This window comes from Fundulus heteroclitus, chromosome 6, assembly GCF_011125445.2.
Source record: "Fundulus heteroclitus isolate FHET01 chromosome 6, MU-UCD_Fhet_4.1, whole genome shotgun sequence".
In the NCBI taxonomy this organism is placed as follows: Eukaryota; Metazoa; Chordata; class Actinopteri; order Cyprinodontiformes; family Fundulidae; genus Fundulus; species Fundulus heteroclitus.
In genome coordinates this window covers 4077020-4096439 of record NC_046366.1, presented here as the reverse complement: position 1 = coordinate 4096439, position 19420 = coordinate 4077020, and the positions used below count along the sequence as shown (strand labels likewise).

General features: G+C 40.2%; 1 protein-coding gene across 1 annotated transcript; it reads left to right on the top strand.

The window, feature by feature from the left end:
• The first annotated feature begins 528 nt into the window (after window positions 1-528).
• mtf2 (metal response element binding transcription factor 2) lies at window positions 529-18838 on the top strand. Its single transcript, XM_012856060.3, has 15 exons — window positions 529-753; window positions 1539-1734; window positions 2135-2216; window positions 6595-6705; window positions 6889-6989; window positions 8171-8346; window positions 8465-8560; window positions 9431-9499; window positions 11026-11149; window positions 12336-12403; window positions 12513-12683; window positions 13963-14092; window positions 14265-14314; window positions 17235-17339; window positions 18377-18838. Exons 1-15 carry the CDS (start codon window positions 749-751, stop codon window positions 18753-18755), a joined length of 1863 nt encoding a protein of 620 aa, XP_012711514.2. The 5' UTR covers window positions 529-748; the 3' UTR covers window positions 18756-18838.
• Window positions 18839-19420: the final 582 nt, after the last annotated feature.

Here is a 19420-nt window from a genome sequence, read left to right as displayed (position 1 = left end):
TCTCTGGGTATGCCTCTGAAGGTTACAGATAAACTTTGGTCAGAAAATGAAAATGACAACAACAATCATTTCTAGCCTAATGGTTGTACTTGTTGACCAATCAAATGGCCTAGTGATTAAAAAGAAACGCCCACTTTTGAGGAGAAACGCCCTTTTGCGTCCCTGAAAAACCTCAGAGGAAACCTGAGTTAAGTTGAACTTCCGGTCATGATAATTTACGTTATTAAAAATAACGCGTGAGCGCCAACAAGTAGTTGCATAATATACAAGGTAAACATGTGCTTCTTCTGATTAAATATAATCTCATCCTGTCAGAATGTGTTGCGTACCATAAAAAAGTGAATAAGCTGTTAGTTTTTCCTCCCCACACTTTTAAAGAAAAGTCCAATAAAATCTGCGGTGACAAATTAACATAAGATTGATATTATTTATCTTTCAGGGGCGGATATGTTGCACTTGGTAGTTTTCCCTGCCTACAAATTCAAATGTTTGAAATTTGTGCAGACGGGAGCCTGCAGCAACAGCGCTTCCCATAATGCACTCCCCGTTCATCAGCGGGAAACCAAAATGGCGAACGTGCTGGGGGAGAATGAACCGTTTATTATTTTCTAAGCAAGGCTCGCGCTCTGCGGGTTTTCGGCGCACACATTAGTTGATAAATCTAAGCCATCGCAGCAGCGGGAAAACTGCCTCGCGCCTTTTCTGCTTTTTCGTCTCGCGAGGCATTTGTAACAACGGAGGTGACCGAATGAGGTATTGTTGTCATGTTTTCCTCTCGCTGAGGGAGGGAGGGAGGGGGGTTTGGGGTTCGACGGTCAGTGACCTGGCCGGGGGAACTGCTTTGCATGTGGGCTGTCCGAGGTATCAACATCAAATTGATTCCCTAATAAAACACATCCACTGCTTTCCTCCTTCACACTAACTGCGAGACTTGGCTTTTATCTTCTCCGGTGCGTCTTTTTTTTTTTTTTTTTTTTTTGTCCAGTCGTTATCCAGACAAAGGACTGAAATGAAGCGGTGGGAGAAAAGAAAACCGAAAAGAGTTGTTTAGAAATAAAAATATAATTTCCACCGTAGGTGAAACAACAACAAAAACGTACATCTGTTGCCATAAGCAGATTAAAAGTGGTTAAAGGAGCTTTCGTTAACGTTTTGCCATTATTTTTGGGGTCTTACGGGCTTATAGAAATACTCGGCGTCTGAGCCTTTATTTAATTGGCAATTAGTGCTAATTATGGTCATAATCACCAGCTACACAGGCGCACTGACTGGCTTCCCTTGTTGTTTTGTAAGCTTTGGAACCAAACAATGCCCCCTTGTATTTTAAAATCCCGCAACACATGCAGGACCTCACATTTGTACACGTCCTCAAACGAAGCAGGTTGCCAACATTTTACCTTTTCACTGCTTTTTTCTCGGCTTTCTTTAGATGGGTCTGGTATGCATGCATTTCAACACTAGGTTAGGGTTAAAATGAATTGCCGAGTCCATAAACGTGTGCGCATGTGTTCCATTGTGCTTGTGCTTCCTGTTTTCAGAGACTCTGGGGCTGTGGATCAGTCGCCTCTCCATCACAGAGCTCACCCTGAGCAGCAGGCCGTGTCCCTGTCACCCCGCGGCCTCTCAGCCAGGGGGGAGCATGGGGAAGAAGACATGTCTGCCAGGTTCACAGAGGGGCAGGATGTGTTGGCCAGGTGGTCTGATGGCTTGTTCTATTTGGGAACAATCACAAAGGTTGGTTGGTGTGAGGGAGGTGTTGCTTAGAATGTCTTAAAAAAAGCAAGACTTGTTCTGTTATTTGTTGGATCTTTTGTATCTCTGTGTCTTTCTCTGTTTTTACACGAGTAGCCCTCCTTTACCATAGGGCTGCATGATCAAAGACAGTCGTGCAATGGCATTATCCTTGGTTAAAAATTATGCAAAAAAATGCAACTACTTCAGTTGAACTACCTAACAGGCTGTATAAATTGTTGGCATGTTCATGACACTTTCAATGTATTGTGAGTCTTTGAATGTGCTAATATGATGTTTTAATGACATTTGCAGTTTACTGCGTTGTGCAACCTTACTTTACACTATCATTAGGCCTTTATCAGGGGACATTAGAAATGTGCAAATCTTTTGTCTTTTTCAGATAGATCGGGACAAGCAGCGCTGCTTTGTGGTCTTTGAGGATAGATCGAAGTCTTGGGTACTTTGGAGCGATATTCAAACAGGTAAATTCTCCCAGTTTCAATGTCTGCATCTTGGTGATCAGGTCTGGGCTTCATTCAGACCTTATCTTGGAAAGACAGTTGGTTTGCAGTATATCAAAATGACACAGATATGGATATTCACAAAGACATTTGTGCTGTAATCAATGATAATGTTTTTTTTTTTTTTTTTTGTTTTTTTTTACAGATTAATAAACAGCTGTTGCATTAACAGATTCTTATTTAAACCCATTTAAAAACATCCTAAAAGAGCATATGTGTAACTAAAAAAACAGGTAGAACAGACTCTAATGATTTCAGAAAAGACCCAAATGCGTTTTTGTACCTGAAAATGTGATAAATACAGCAGATTTTTTCTTTTCTTCAAACTGTTTGGTTTTCTCTAAAAAAATTTTGAACAACTACATCACAGTATTTGCTCTTGAGCTGCTAAATAGCGTCATGGACTTCCGGCTTACCAATTTCGCAAATCTGACATTTTTTTATTTTTTTGCTGCAATTTTGTAGTCCAAGGTGAAGGATGCCTAAACTACAAGTGGATAAGTGAAAATGTTCGGTGGTTGAGTTTATGAACCCACACAATTCACTACACTGTCTCCCAGCATACTACAAGATATAGTTGTAAGCATAGACATCATAAACGTAGACGCCTCGTCGGGCGGGTTCTGCCTATGCTGCGATGCATCAGAGCGTCCACCATGTTGAATGTGGCAAATCTGCAGTTAGTCTGAGTCACTTAAACAGCATCAGAGGGAGTTTAATCTCAGAACATACTTTATATTCGTAATATCTTTTTTTTTTTTGTAATATTACGAGTTTATTTTTGTATCCCTTTGGCTTCATTCTCCTGACTTTATACTCGTAAAGAATAAAAAATAATAAAAAGAATCTAACAGGCCCTATTACTCCAGGACTGAAATAGTTCTGCAAACTGTGACTATTCTGAAATGTCCCCCCTTAATTCTCATACTTTGACGTTTTCCTCATAATATCACTACTTTTGTCTTTTTTTTTTTTTACTTTATTGTACTAGGACTTTTTATCTCATATTAGTAACTTTCTCTTTAATACTCCCCCAAAACGTCTGTTCCTAATCTGTGACTATACAACAGAATTTAACTTCTTTCTGCCACAAACAATATGGCGGTAACGTAAGAACCTGCACCCAATGAGGCATCTACGTATATGATGTCTATGGTTGAAAGCTCTATGACCTGGAGGGAGGCGGGGTGATAAGAGTCTTTTTTACATTTAAAGGGACAGCACCAAAACAAGTTGCTACAGGCTACATCCACATGTACCGTATCCGCCCAGAAAAGTTTGAGCGTAAAGATGAAATGGTATGAAACCAGAGGAGCCTTAATAGGCGTTGTAATACCTATGCCACATCAGTGAGTGTCGCTGTAAAACTGCCACAGAATAGAAGGAAGAAGAGCAAGATGAAAACAACAAACGCAGGAGAGAGAAAAGAGCCATTTGTCTGGACCAATGACAAGGCTGTCCACACAAATGCTCTAGGGGAGCAAAATGTGTTAACGTAAAATCCACAACAAATTGAATAGTATCTGAAACACAACCGCAACTCTGAAGTCTGCCATTGTTTTTTTTTTTGTTGTTTTGTTTTTTCACTGTTTCTTTAGTGCACGTGTTTTGGTGAAGAAGCGAGCACAAACCTATTCAGTTTGTAGCCGGTTATGTGGATAGGGGTGTCGAGATGTACCCGGCGGTGGGGCGGTTTCAAATGTTGCTGGTTTAGTGGCTGCGTCATCTGGACAGGTCCCCTTATATGACTAAAACGTTTGTTGGATACAGCCAACACTGTCTTCATTTAGTCGGCGTGTCAGACGCTCCTCACAACATGGATAAAAGATGAGTGGCTGTGGGGCAACAATAACGAGGTGTTCAGACTGTCATTGCAGTTCCCCTTTATATAGACAGCTGAATGCTTTAAATGTGAAAAGAGGCCATTAATAAAGCGTCATATGTCCTCTTTTAATTAATATTCAGTTTGGGATCTGTTATAGTTTCCAGGTATTTACAACCGGTCACCTAATCAACAACCTGTTCCTTCATAGCTGTGCTCTGAGAATCTGGGAGCCGGTGTCTGAATTAGTGCACACCTCCTTTTGTCTTATAAACACTTAACCGTGGAGAAAGAGACCTGTTACACCAGCCAGTCAATTCTCTGACAATTGGTCCAGGACTGGCCTCATCACTTTAAAGAACACTGATAATTATTCAGTTATTGGAAGATTATTTGTTTTTGTTATACTCTTTTTCTGGGTGTTTACGGCACCAATGGCTCGTTTTTCATAAAGTAGACTGACAGGAAAGGGGGTTTGACAGAGGGGGGAAGACATGTGGCAAAGAGCTCAGGTCAGAACGAACCCGGGTCAGCCACGTCGAGGATTAAGGCAGCCGTATATGGGTCATGCACACTACCCCTGCGCCATGCAAGCATGGCCCTAGTTATTAGAAGATTTTAAGATAAAATTACTTTAATTTCGACTGTCCACTTGATCAAAGCAGATGAAAAATCTGGGAACACAGCCTGGCATGAGTTTTTTTTCTTGCTTTCAATTTGACATGAAACAAGATTCAAAAGCATACGAATATCATCCATCTCAGACTCTGTCCAGTGCGCAGACTGTAAAGCATCAGGCGTCTGGCTTATATTTAAAATTCTGCTTTTGAGCATTTTATCAAGGGACTTGATGACTGTAAAGTCAGGATAATTGGCCTGTAGTCACTCTGGCTCTTGGGGTATTGCTTTTGGCTACTACAATGACCATGGAAAACCGTCATATTTTTTGATCCCCTCTTCTGAGGAAGTGTCAGCTGAAATATGAAATAAATGTGCAGGACGGTCGGCTCCTGTCCATTGAGAGAAGCTGACCACCATCAGACCCTGGAGCTTTCCCTGGTGGGTTATTTGAATGCAATTACTATGTTCTATGCAGCCTACCAAACCCTGCAGTTGACTCTGAATCTTTTTCTGATGATAATTTGTCTACAGAAACATGAAGTTTCCATACATTGTGGTCAGTTTTGAATCTCGGCTGATTTGTAGCATCACCATGCGTGCTTTACACTTGCAGTTGTATTTAGTTCCTGTCCTGACTGACGGTTAACAGTTGGCTGTATCTGTGCGGTTGCAGTGCACTCTCAATGAAAAACAATCCCCACAGGAAAGATAAGCTTAAGTCTGCCCTCTTGTATCCTGACTCACCAGTTGAAGTTAAGTTCTTGCCTGATAGTGGATTTTAACTGTTTTTTGTGATGCATTGTGAAAACAAAATATTGATCAAAGGTAGTTTAGAAATTGTTCACCTGATTTGCTCTAAACACTGTTAGAAATGTAGTTTATTAGTGGCCATTTCTAATGGCCTGTTTTTGTGTATTGTTAGAATGGGGTAAATATTTAAATAACTAAATACATTTGGAAAATTAAAATACTCAAGATAGGTTTTCTTTCATTTTTTTTTTTTATGACTTTTTAATTCCTGCTTGAGCTCACCTGTACCCACGATTGATTCCCAACTTTGGTACAGTGCTGTGGAAAGGTATTGTTCCATTTACACAATTGTTTTGTCTTTTTGCTTTTATGTTTTCAATAACTGGCAGGGAGATTTAACATCGCTGTGGAGGAATTTTGGCCCAGTTTCCTGTGAAACACAGTTTTACCTGGATGGTTTTTAAAGGGTAACTCGCCCCCAAATAACAGTTTTTGACAATAAGCTATTAACATGGTCTACATAACCTGGTCATTATTTTGACAAATTTGCGCATATCTGTTGAAATCCTGCTTTTGTCTAAAATCGTCCATCTTGTGCCTCCATATCAAGCACCGTTGTACTTTTCAAACCCTCTAGCAACTTTTTTTTTTTCTTCAGAAAAATGACTAGAAACAAATCTACCAACTTTTTATCTGTTATTGGCGAATCTACATGAAAGTAACCAATTGTTCTGCCATTAGTGTCTTGAGGCACCGGTAAGGGGCTGCTCTGACACCGCGGTGAAGTTGATTTTGGGTTGGACATTGGACATTCGCGCTCAGCGGCTTCAACAGCCAGCCAGCAGACAGAGAGCGGCAGCCCCAGATCAGCCTCCCTGTATCGGCTTGAACAGGAGGCAGACGCCGCTGAAGCCGCAGAGCGTGAATGTCCACTGTCTAACCTAAAACTAGAACTTTCCTCTCTGCCTTCCCACGTATTGAAACATGCCTGCTGCAGTCAGAGCAAAGAGAAGATCAACCATGCTTCATGTCTACATTATAGACACGAAGAGGAAAAAGAAATCTCACACTGCAGAACTCAGTTGTTTTTTTAATTTTTACTTTGGCTTAGCTTTTGTTGACATTTACAATTTTTCTCCGTTTCAGGAGACGAAGAAGACAAGGATGATGAGGATGATGACATTGTTTGCTCTATATGCCAGGATGAGACCTCAGAGGAACCTAACGAGATTGTCATTTGTGACAAATGTGGTCAAGGTACAGTTGCTTGTTTGGGATGCCTTTAAAACAAACCATGAAGATAGCAAAGTTCTAAGTTAAAACCTAAAATAAGTAGGTTAGTTCTAAGTTGTATCTACTTAAATCTGTGCCTGTTTCAGTAGTTGTTTTAGGCAGATGTTTTGAGTTGTTCACATGACAGTAAATGTGTTTGCCATCCAGGCTACCATCAGATGTGTCACTCGCCCATTATTGATGCTGCCGTCATTGACTCTGATGACAAGTGGCTGTGCTCAGAGTGTCAGCTGGCTTCTTTGTCCGAGGTAGGAGTTGGGTGTTGGAACAGCAGGTTATTTCAAAGAATGGGGACCAGTATGATCCTCACTTTATTATTATTATTATTATTATTAAATTTTAAACTAGGAATGGGTAATAATATTATGTATATGGTGGAAAATGTGTTTAAAATACTGTCAAATGCTCCCCCATAAGTGTGCAAAAATGACACACTTTTCAACCCCTCAGGGAGTATTTGTCTGATACATTCATGCAATTCACAATAATTTACATTAGCTACGTTTACATGGACAAAAGTAATTGGAATAAAGTACCAGTTGGAATAAAAAAGCGTCACATAAACAAGGCAGTCAAAATCTAATGATCGGATTAAGCTCAATCGAAATGAAATTGTTTTCTGAATGAAGAGGTGTGGTTTATGTTGATTGATAATCCGATCGTCATGCATGTAAACGCTTGTCAGCCTCAAGTTGTTCCTAATGTGGCAAACTGACCCGAGGGCACGTGTGCACTAAAAAGGCTTTAATTTTTTTCAATATAATCCGGTGGGGTTTATATATGGACTATGGTACTAATTCTGGTTGTGCTTACTAACCTCAAAGCGATTTTTGTGTGGTACAGGGCACTTGTGGCGCTCCATCAAAATGTTTTAGTACGACTTTGGTAAACTACGGTACAAATACTGTGATCAACTGTATCGAGATCTAACAGGACAAGCTTATCCATGTCAGCTCCGGTGCTGCTGGAGGACCGCTACGTGAAGCTAATCTCTGTGGCTCTATGCTAGCTGAGGGGCGGCTATCTGCTGTTTTTTCAACAGCACGGAGCACCCTCGCCTCCAAAGCTACAAAAACAACTACATTTATTACACATACCATTATCACTAAAGGAGGCAGAGGAATAACTAAACATCAGGCACAGGGAGCAGCAGAGAGTGGGAGACAGAGACGGAGAAGCTAACAGAAGGATAGGGGAGGAAGCTATAGGAGTTCCCAAACGTGAAGTGCAGCAACAGAGAATGTGCTTTAAATGTGCTTAGGTGTTAGAAACAGAGAGATTTCACAGCAAAGAGATAAAAATGAGAGTCTGGAACACAAAAACACAATTCACAGCAACAGAGAACAGGAAGAGACCAGCGGAAAAACATTCTGTAATGGATTGTACAATGAAGAACATGTATGAATAGGTATTTTGTTTGTAAATGCAGAGGGTGAGTGAACACAGGACGGGGGCATCTACCAAGAGCTTTCCAAAACAAGCAAAGCAGGAGCCACATATGGAGTATCACCAATCCTTTCCCTATGCTCCCGAGGAACTTGTGTGGGATCAGGGTCATAAAACCAACGTCCAGCAATGCTACTGCTACTGTGGAGGACCAGGAGAGTGAGTAGCACATTACCACTGCAAACATGCAAAATAATTTGTTCAATAAACTCCACAGATCATATGACATATCGCATATATCATCATAGATGTCTGTTTTTATTTACTTTCTTTGTAGCTGGTACCTGAAGATGCTGCAGTGTAACAGGTGTCAGCAGTGGTTCCATGAGGAGTGTCTACATTGCTTACAGATGCCACTGCTCAATGGAGATAGGTGCAAACACTTAACTCTAAAATCTAAAGTATGTGATCTGGTTTAGATTGTCTATATTCATTTTAGTTAAATCTGTTCATCAATGATTTATACTTGGTTGACTTCTTAAATGAATCTTATTTGCACATCATAAACATTACTGCAAAACCAAACACAGTGACCCAGCTGATAGATTTTAACTCTAAGCCCTAAAAAATAAAAGAGCCATTTAATCCGAGGACAGTTTATTTGGACCAGAGAGGCGATGAATATGTAAACTTATAATCTTACGCAGGATTAGTTGAAATCAAATGTAGTGAAATCATTGCATAAATATTGAGATATCTTTCTCTTAAAGGAGCAATAACTAAAATATTTACTGTAAAATCAGCCTAAATCATTCTCATTTGACACCCGGAATGGAAGTCACATTTTCTATAAATCGGTCTTCTCCATCAACAATGTCTTAGTCACGTTTTTCTCCTTTCAAACCTAGAGGTCAGGTCCGGAATGACTTCAATTCAGTGTGTATCCTGTGTTTACTTCCTGGTTCCTGAGCCAATCATATCAGAGTTCCCAGGGTTCTCAAAACAGAGCATAGCATTTGGTATTTTATCTTGGCAAAAGAGCAGCAGCCTGCAAACATGTAAGCCGGTAAGAGAAGCAGACCAGAAATATTTCATTGGTCCATTGGAAGTAAAAATTCAGTGAGGTTTCTCAGCAGCACCGGACCGTTGAATAAATGGCGGGTATCAGTAAAAGGCAGTGTATGTTGTTCCGATTTTAACCACTAGGTGTCATTATTACTTATTGTTTCTTTAAATATGCTCATTGATCACAAAATGCTGCAGTGCAATGCGTGTTGATGATGTGGCGTTTTCTTCTGTTCAGGTTTTACCTCTTCGTCTGTTCAGTATGCAGCGGTGGACCAGAGTTCCTTGACCGGCTGCCTCTCAGCTGGTGAGTAAAGGGTTTACTTTGTCTGTTGTCACACAGCGTTCTGTCTCTGGCTCGACATTTATTAGCCACCATGGCTAATTGTCAGTAGATTCAATCAGCTGACAAAGTTGAAAAGCCACAAACCCATGACCTCCAATGTAATTTACTACAAACTTACAGAACTTAAAACAGATAAGTTCTGCAGACTAAAACCAGCAGCAGTGTACTGCGGGTTGTAAAGATAAAGTAACTAATGTTCATGTCCCTCTGTCTTGCTGCTGTCTATGCTTTCTGTATGTTTGTTAATGTATGAAAGAAGTCTAGTCAATGGTTTACTTAGCTTATTCCTTCGTTAATGTTTTTCTTTCCCTCTGTAATATTCTTCTGTTCATGTACAGGACTTTGAATCGTCTTGTTACTGAAGAGTGCTGTATAAATAAATTAGCCTTGTCTTACTGGTAATGGGGCCTGCTTATCACTGACCAGCAGAGTTATGACAAAATATTACACAGATCCCTGTTCCCTGAGGTCATTCAGGAGAAAATATCTGTCTGCACTTGTTACACGCCCAGTCTTTAAATAAATTTACTTCTATCTGACTGTTTAAACCCCAAATTGTGTATTTTCCAAGATATGAGGGATTTAATGTGTAGAAATTATTAAACATTATTTTATTATCACTTTCTTTACAGCACTTTTCAACTAACAAATACATTAATCAACATGATGGAGAAGTTGCCTTCATGTTGTTGAAAATGGCTAAACCTAGAATGGTAGTCATGTTAGCGTTAGTATTTTATTCAGTCATATAACATTTTAAGCAGAAATATGCCACATTTAGGTTTTTTTATTTTATTTTATTTTTTATTCACATCCTAACTGGGTTATGTTTGCTGATCATCTCTGAACCGGAAGAATAAATACTTGATTAAAACAATGTTAGCAACTAGCAAAAAAGCATCTGCTAGAAGATGGCAAAAAAGGCGGAATGTATCAAATTAATCTGGCATGGAAAATGTCTTTTTTTTTTCCCCCCAATGATTTTATGTATGGTGAGATTTCTGTGGCATAATTATTTTCATATACAGGATTATAATTTATTTGTACTAGGGGTAACTTGGTTTATTTATGAATGAATGCGATTACGACTTTCTGAATATAATTTTCTTTCTCCCTGAGAATCAGAATCAAGTTTATTGCCAAGTAGGTTTGCTGATATACAAACAAAGCTTGAATTTTATTTCTGTTTTCTATATCCTGTACTGCCACACTCTCTTCGCTATAGTTTTATTTTTGCTAGTCTGGGCATTGTGCTTGTATCTGTTGTTTTGTTTTACTTCTCTGTTAAATAATTAATAAAAGTAAAGTAAAAAAAAAAATCAGCAGTAGCAGAGTAGACACGTCTTAACAAAGACGACCTACAAACCCTTTCATTAGGATTAATGCAAATGCTTTATTGGCAGATTAAATTCAATTCAATTTTATTTACATAGCGCCAATTCATGAAACATGTCATCTCAAATGTTTTTTTGTCTTAAATATTTCAGGAAAGATGTCGTTCATCTGTGCTTGTACAACTTGAGTGTGATTCAGAAGAAGAGGTATTTTGACTCTCAAATGCAGTTAATGCCTTACATTAATGAGAACTGGGAGCTGCTGCAGCTGGGGAAGGTAAGAGACTCGTGCATGACACCCAGCAGGCAACTAGTAAAGATGTGGACTTGTTTTCATTAAGGCTCTTTCTCATACTGTTTATCTTCTGACTTCATGTCAGTGAGAAAACCTAAGGAATTGGCAGCTCATTCCTGATGAAAGTTTTCCAAAGAATAACCTGCATATTTTATTATAGATGCCAGGAAAAGCACAATGTTGAATTGTCCCACCAAAGTATTTCCAAGCTGGGCCTAAGCTTTAAACAAAGAACGTAGATAAACTGCTTTGGGCCACCTGCTAGCCTTGGGGTCCCAGTATAACTTTAATTAACACTAGACATGGTAACAAAACCCTGAGTTTGTCACCCAGGGCATTGGGGGGGGGGGGGGGGGGGGGGGGGGGGTCGTATGGGCTCAGTGTCGTGAGGTAAAGTCTGGCACGAAGGGGTCTTAGTGTTGTGTTTGCATGGAGGCATGGGCTGCTTCGCTGGCTGCTGGGTTCCTTCCTGACAGCTTATGGTTCTTGGGATGTGTCGGGTCAGCTGTTACCTGCAGGGACCAGGTTGGGCTCTGGTGGGGATTTCTCCATGTTGAGCCCCTGAGGGCTATCTCACCTGTAATGGCCGAAAAAAAAAAAAAAAACATCCGATCCGACAGAAAATCCCGTCGTAGCAATTAGCTCTGGTTGAAGTGAATGGGGCCGGGCAGACCGGTTTGCGGTTTTCTCCAGAGGAGGTAGATCTTGCTCTATCTTGGTTGGAGCTACGCACCAATTTGATGGGAAAGCTATGAGTCAACCAGGAAGAGAGACACTGTGGCTAAGTAAAACACGTCCACTTTGGGAAAAATACAAAATAAAATCTCCAAAGCACAAGATAAATTGTGGGCAATGTGTGGTCTAGTCCGTCCGGGAAAACACACAGCTCAATAAAACATTTCAATAAACGGTGTACTGACCCATGGGAGGAGCTCAGAAGTACAGCAAACAGATAATGTGAAACAGCGATCTTCTTTGAGCTTATTCTAGCAGCAACCGCAGCTTTACGTTTACTGCCCAGCTTGTTCATGCTGGTGGAATTTCTGGAATTTGCAGAACATATTCTCGCGTGAATACAGAAAGCTTTTTTTTTTTCCCTGTGGTTCGTTGAAAATCCAACGTTGTTCCTGCCTGAGTTTACCCAGTGCCTTAACTATGTTGTCCCCAGCTTGGCAACACACCAAGACCTGAACGCTATGAAAAAGTTCTGCAGACCTTAAACGACAATTGTTACACGTAAGTTAGTCTGTGTCATAATCTTGCTTCAGCTTTATAATGCTAACTTTTGTTTGGAGTTCAGAAATAATCACATTCCTAACTTCTCCCTTTCCTCTACCTGTTCCAGGTTCATGTCAGGGAAGGAGGTGAAGAAAAAGAAGCATTTGTTTCGCCTAAGAATCTTTTTCCCCCCTGCTCCACCCAACTGTTCTGAACCCGCATACACGGTGATGGGGGAGCCGTTACACGAGATCACTATAAAAGGATGCAAGGCCACCAAAAGCTTCTTTGACATGAAGTAAGAAAGAAAACCTCTACACATATCTGCCTTCATAGTCTGTGGCAAATGCTTGTGACAATTGTTCAGAATCTAAATATTTAAGTGTACATGGGCCAGAATGAGATGCTCACCATGAGTTGAAATCTCACAACGTCTTGGTACTGACACAAAAATGAAAACAAGAGTCTAGCGATCTAATTGACATTATTTAAGAGAGAAGCCAGTTATTAATATTTCTGCTAAACTATATATACACAAAAAGTTCACTGTTCCCCTCCTTTTACAATCACCCTGGATAAGGCTGAATCCCATTTCACCCTTGCTCTATATTACTAAGGTTGTTTTTGTGCTGTAGGATGAGAGCTGAGGCAGAGCTGGGTGGCGTGGACATAAAAAACCTCACTGTTCTGTTTATAAACGGTTTGGATAATTATCACAATACAGTCTGAAATTAACAATGCTGTTTCCAATATGGCATCTGTTTCAATGCAGAGAACACATTTAAATACACTTTGATAATACAAAGAAATTTACATTTAAAAAATTGCTCTGAGCTAAACACCCAATTCTCTTAAAGAAGTAAATGAAATGCATTGTAATTACTAGTTGCATTTATTTTGATGTATAACCCTATACAAACGTTACTTTGCTAAGTATATAAAGTTTTGACATAATGTATTCGAGTTTAAGATCAATTTGATGCTGGACTGACACTGATTACTCCACATAAATATTATATATTATAAATATTAAGCCACATCTGTTAAAATCATAGAATTTTGTGAAAACTAATCTTTTCCCAATATTGGGACCACTTTCTGAATTTAGTGCTAAGGAATGCAGGAAAGGTGGGGTGCACTTTTTATCTGTAACAAGATAAAAAGTGTAGTAGCTTGCTTTTATCCAGGTGACTGTCAACGTACAACAGCAGATGGGATTAGGCAACACAACATGACTCTGTGCTCCATGCACTTTCTTTGGCACCTTAAAATAACTTTAAACTGTAGGAACGAGATGATGGAAAATGTTAGCGTTGTTTTTACACCATTACTTAAAAACACAACCGAAAAACCTCACTGTCAAACCAGCTCTTTTCTGAATGCACAGCTCTTATGTGAGTTGTCAAGTTATCTTTCTTTTATATTAAATCAGAAATGTGTAAGAAAACAAATAATGCAACAAAAACTCTCTTCCTCTTATGTTCCTTCATTATTTCATGTTTAATGCCTGAACAGTTATGCTCACTTAATGCACCGCTTTCGTAACTGATTTCGAAATGTTGCTGTTGCCGCTGCAGAAGCCTTGGGACTTTAACCAATGGCACAGAAAAGAAGAAGAAGAAGAAGAAAAAGAAGAAAAAGAGGAAGCAAGAGGCGTGCAGTTTGGAGACGCTGGCTGAACCCCAACGGTCCAAAGAGCCATCCTTGGTGTGTGTTGTTTTTTTTTGCTTTCGTTATTTATGCCTCAGTGAGCCTGAGCTAGCTTAGTGCTGTGTCCTGAGAGGAACAGAGGTTTTTACACTGAACACATGAAGTCATGTATGAGAGAAAACACAAGCCCTTTTTTTTAGAGGCTGAGGAATTTCCTTTCCTTTTTCAGGAAACAAGTAAACCGGACCCCCGTGCACTGGATCATTTGACCTCTGTTAAGTAAGTGAGCAGCTGCTTTCATGTGTTCTGTTGCTCAATGTTTAGAACTGAGGTGTCTGCAGTCTGCCTGAACAAGTCTTCTTTCAAATACTATTAGGGGTTCACATCTTATAAATATGTCCTTATCGCAGTATCACTATATGCGATACCAATATCCCAGACAACTGCTGGGACTACAATAAATATGAGACTGAATGCATGGTAGTTACATAAACAGCTCTATGCCAATAACTTGTTTGAAGTTTGCGGTTTAGTTCAGCAGACATGCTTTAGGATGTTCTAGTTGAACCATTAGTGAGCAAAAACATTTCATTTTCAAAACGGATGCAGCCAGATGCAGTTTAAAAAATCAACAAAAAGAATGTTGTAAAACTGGAAATAATGTACTTCATTTTTTCCAGCAGTGTGAAGGATATGGAGACTAAGAATTTAAAGCAGAAATCATAACTCTGATTAATTAAGTGCCTGTCAGTTATATCACCATCTGAACTTTTACCAATGTTTTCACCTTTTCTAATATTGTGTAGCCCTAAACGGTATTATGTCCAATGCTTTGCAAAAGTATTCATAAAATTTAATCTCCTACATATTTTCATGTTATAGCCACAAAGCTTTCTGCATTAGTTTTTTTCAGGACTTAATGTGACAGACCAAGACAAGAAGTACATAATTGCAAAGTGAAAGGAAACTGATCTTTTTCAAATAAAATCTAAAAATGTCATGGTTGTTTATTCATCCCAATTAAATCCACATAAATTCCAGTACAATCAACTAGTAAATGGAGTACACCAGTGGATAAATTCATCTTGGTACAAATTCAGCAAATCTGGCAATTCTGAAGGTGTGGCCAGGGGAACGTCATCATTAAAAGAAAGACACAAGAAGTCCAGTTTGTACTTTGCAACGGAGCTTGTACAGATACAGCAAACATGTGGAAGGAGGTCAGACCAATAAAAACTTCCTGGTTCCTGAAAAATAAAATACAGTATTATCCGGACTATAAGGCGTGCTTAAAGCTCATTAAATTTTCTCGAAAATTCATGGTACGCGTTACAATCTGGTGCGTTTTTTTTATATATGATTACCGTTGTGCTTACTGACTGATTTTATGTGGAACAATGTGCTCAAAAATCTATTAAAATGTGTAAGTACCACTTTGGTAAGCAACGAAGCCGCTCCGCTCAGTGGATATTCGTAGCATTACGGTAAACTGTGTCACTACCTGATCGGAGCCCTGAGCTGTCTACAAGACTGCCTGACTGTAATGTCTAAACTAGAAGTGCATTCGTGTAAAGGCCCCCAACCACTCGGGTGTAGTTCACTCTGTGGAGGCCCGCGCGTACTCTGGTCGGGTACGTGGCACACTATAAACTTCAAGAAGTACAGTACACCCGAGTATGTGGGAGCCTTTAGGAAGCCCGCGGCCGGAGTACCTGCTAGCCCAATAAACCTAGTAAGTTATTCAATATAAAAGTTGTTTATTTTGGCCTTATGGTAAAACAGGGCAGTGTAGTAAAACTATTCTGTCCTCCGAACAGAGACGGATAGAGAGCTGTGTATGTGAAGGGGCGGAGGGAGATTACACACTTGGGAAGAATATTTAGTGCGCAAAATAATGTGGTTCGCCTTATGGTCCCAAAAAAAAAAAAAAAACGGCACTTTGGTCTGCATGCAGAATGCTTTTATTTTATAGTGGAAATCTACCACTGCACATCACCCTAAACACCCAGTCATTACAATGAACCATGGTGGTGGCAGCATCATGCTGTGGGGATTCTTTTCTTCACCAGGCAGGAAGTTGGTTGGAGTTGCTGGGAATGTGGATGGATTTAAACATGGGACTATCCCAGTAAAAGTTCAGTCCTAAATCTAAAGAGAATCTGGGGCAAGACTTGATATTTGGCGTTAAGACGCTCTCTTCATTTAGAGTTGAAACTATGTTTAATGAATAGCACATCTCTAGATGTGCGAAGATGAAATAGACAGACCTATAGCTGTGATGCAGCAAAAAAAATCTGAAGTACAAATGCATGCTACACTTTTCAGATTTTCATTGCCACATTTTGTTCTTTTTGTTCCATTGCAAAAGAAGGTTTTTGGTTTTGATTTTCATTTTAAAGCCTTTAAAATCTTTCTAGCTGAGCAGCCTATCTTTCTTTGTTCTCCCCTCTCCAATCATCATCTTAATGAAAGAACACTGTTCTTTTGGACACTGTCTACGCCTCATTTTATTTATCTTTTCAGAGACGAATGCACCCTAATCAGCATGTAAAACATTTGCTGATACTCAGTACCTTTTTGATACTTGTTTTTTTTTCCCAAAATGAAAACCTCACTACGTGATCTCTGACTGTTATTTAGAACACGCTCCTTTCAGTGAATAATCCAGTTACACAGCATCAGCAGCATGTGGAGCCAACATGTTGGCTCTGCTGCTTTTCCATTCCTCTACAACATCTACTAATATTTTATTTGTCATGTAGAATTAATGCTTATTTTTTTTAACCCAGAACACTGATTGCTGGTCATTCTTTTCAGCCTGACGATTTGACCCAACCTTCTGTCCAACAGCTGAAGCTTGAATGTAATGGTTGAATGGCTGACAAAGGAAAAAAGTACTGGGTACCTGTTATGATTCGATAAACATCTTTTGGACTTTTTGTGTGAAAAGTTGTTGCAGACTGAGGAGTTTAAACTGAAGGAACGTAGAACAGAGTGGGCTTGAGTCGTCCACTACGATGTGAAACATGGATGAGGACATGTTAGATCATTTTTGTGTTTCAGGCCGAGAAAGGATTTAATACCATATATTAATGGGACCTTTGTTAAAGATACTAAGCCTTATTTTGTAGGCCAGCTTTGTTTTTTGTTGTTGACTTTTCACCTTGTTTTCTTTCCTTGTATTTTGTCATCCCCACAGCACCAGGAGTAACAAGCCTCTGCTGTCATCACGGACTTCTGATGTGGAATCCCTCGGCGCCCTCAGCACCTCAGAAACTACCTCAAGTCTTTCCAGACAGTCCAGGTTGGCATTTTATTAAGCTTAGTTTTTTTTTTTTCCTTACTTGCAACCAAATCCTATGGGATTCTGTGAGAGTAGGGAGTAGCAAGATGGCGGCCAGTGAGTTCAGTTTTTCAGCAAAATCAGCACTCCAGTGTATAATAGAGATCAGTGTCTGTATAGAGCTCCTCAAACCAAGTTCAGACCTGACGATTTGCTGCGCCGCTGGTAAAAACATGAATTTTATTAGGAAGGAACAAAATGAAAGAAATACTTGGTTTTATTTTGCTGCCTGAAATGTAAAGCCTCAATGTACAGTTACTGACATCTAGTGGTCAGCATAGAGATTGCAGAAATCTCAAGGCTGCCCACCTTAAAGCCAAGCACAGTATTTACACACCTTACATTTATTTGCACATTTCCAGATTACAGCCACAATCTTCTATAGACTTTGTTATATACAAAAACAAAGCAGCAGATCATATGCGCTTAAATCATAAGTATAATTTACCCTGACACCCTGAACACAACATCCCTGTGGTGAAACATGGAGGTGCAGACTTTAAACTGAATGTTCAGCCTCTGAATAGATCATGCTGAGTAGATTCTCTTTTTCATCAGGGACAGGGAAGCTGTCAGAACTGATAGATGGAGCTAAATACAGGGCGGTAGTGGGAAAAACCTGCTAGAAGCTGGAAAAGACTTGAGGCTCTGATGGAGGTTCACCTTCCAGCAGAACAGCAACTCTAAGCATACAGTCAGAGCTACTGCATTGTTGGCAGGACGGCTGAATCAGGAGATGGGAGGAACAACTTGGACCGAGGAGATTTTGAGGATTTAAACATTATTTGTAAACAATTCTAGCTGTTTCCCTGCAGCATGGTGCTTTTCATTTTAGCAGCATAAGCATTCCACTCAAGTAGAGTCCTGCTGAGCCATCAGCATGGCTATAAATCCCTGTTTTCTTGTTTATAGGCTAGGTCTGGTTGTGTGATTGCTCATCAAATTAAAAACACTTTTTTGTCTCTTTTTTCCCCCCGTTTGTAACAAACACCCTTCAGCCTCTTCAGTTCCAACACGATGCAAACAACCGCCTGCAACATGCCTTTCTCTTCTCCGCCTTTAAAACGGAAACGCGGCCGACCACGGAGAACCCCAAAGCCCCCCAAACCAGAACTCCCCCCTCCTCCCAGGCTTCCAGACGCAGACGTCCCAGCCACAGAGATGTTGGGCTCGCTCCCAGGCCTTCACCCCACAGACATAGTGCACGGCATGGACCCCAACACCCAGCTCTCGCACCTAAAGAGCTCAATCAGCAGCTATTTTGGGGTAGCGGGGCGTCTGGCTTGCGGAGAAAGGTACAAAGTCCTGGCCCGACGGGTCACCCTGGACGGCAAGGTGCAGTACTTGGTGGAGTGGGAAGGACTCACTGCCACATAGATTGGTGGATGTCATCGACCAGTTCCTACAAAGGATCAGTCTGAGCTGGCGATGAGTGTTCAGAGCATTAAGTTGTTTAGTGTAGACAAGAACAGCTGTTTCTAAAGCCTAAAGGTTCAGTGCAGTCCACCAGCGTGATCATGCTCACAGCAGACGTTATTCTCCAACCGTTGGGTATTTAACAGGTGAAGCGACGCCTTTAAACCTGTGCCCCCCCCCCTAGACGGCTTTGTCTGTTTTAGTTTTAACGCCTCTTCCTCTGCTGCAGTTTTCCAAGGCCAAATAAATCCTCTCTGCACTGCGCCTGTAGGCTGGACTAATGTTTAGTGCATCATGTTTTTATTTTCCTGGCCTTTTTAAAAAAAAAGAAAAGGAGGGGCAACCTGTACATTTTCATTCTTTGATGCAACCATCAATCATTGTAACATTTCATTTTTCCCTGTGATTGCGTTAATCAAACTCGTGTGTTTTGGTTTTTACAACTGTGTCCTTGGTTGTGTTTGTACCTCTTGATGTCTTTCTCAGGCATCTCATGCCAGCTCTGATTTCTGTTGTCTCTGTGGGAGCAGATCAGGAAGAGCTCTGAAACAAAACTAAAGCGCTGCTGCAAATGTTTATTTTATATAAAGTTATACCACAAACATGTCATATTTTTATACAGGTCT

What these genes read in the sequence shown, in the direction of transcription:
- mtf2 (XM_012856060.3), top strand. An exon ending in ATTTGGGAACAATCACAAAG is followed by an intron (nt 1,735 to 2,134) that starts GTTGGTTGGTGT and finishes TGTCTTTTTCAG; the next exon opens with ATAGATCGGGACAAGCAGCG. An exon ending in GACCGGCTGCCTCTCAGCTG is followed by an intron (nt 9,500 to 11,025) that starts GTGAGTAAAGGG and finishes TAAATATTTCAG; the next exon opens with GAAAGATGTCGTTCATCTGT.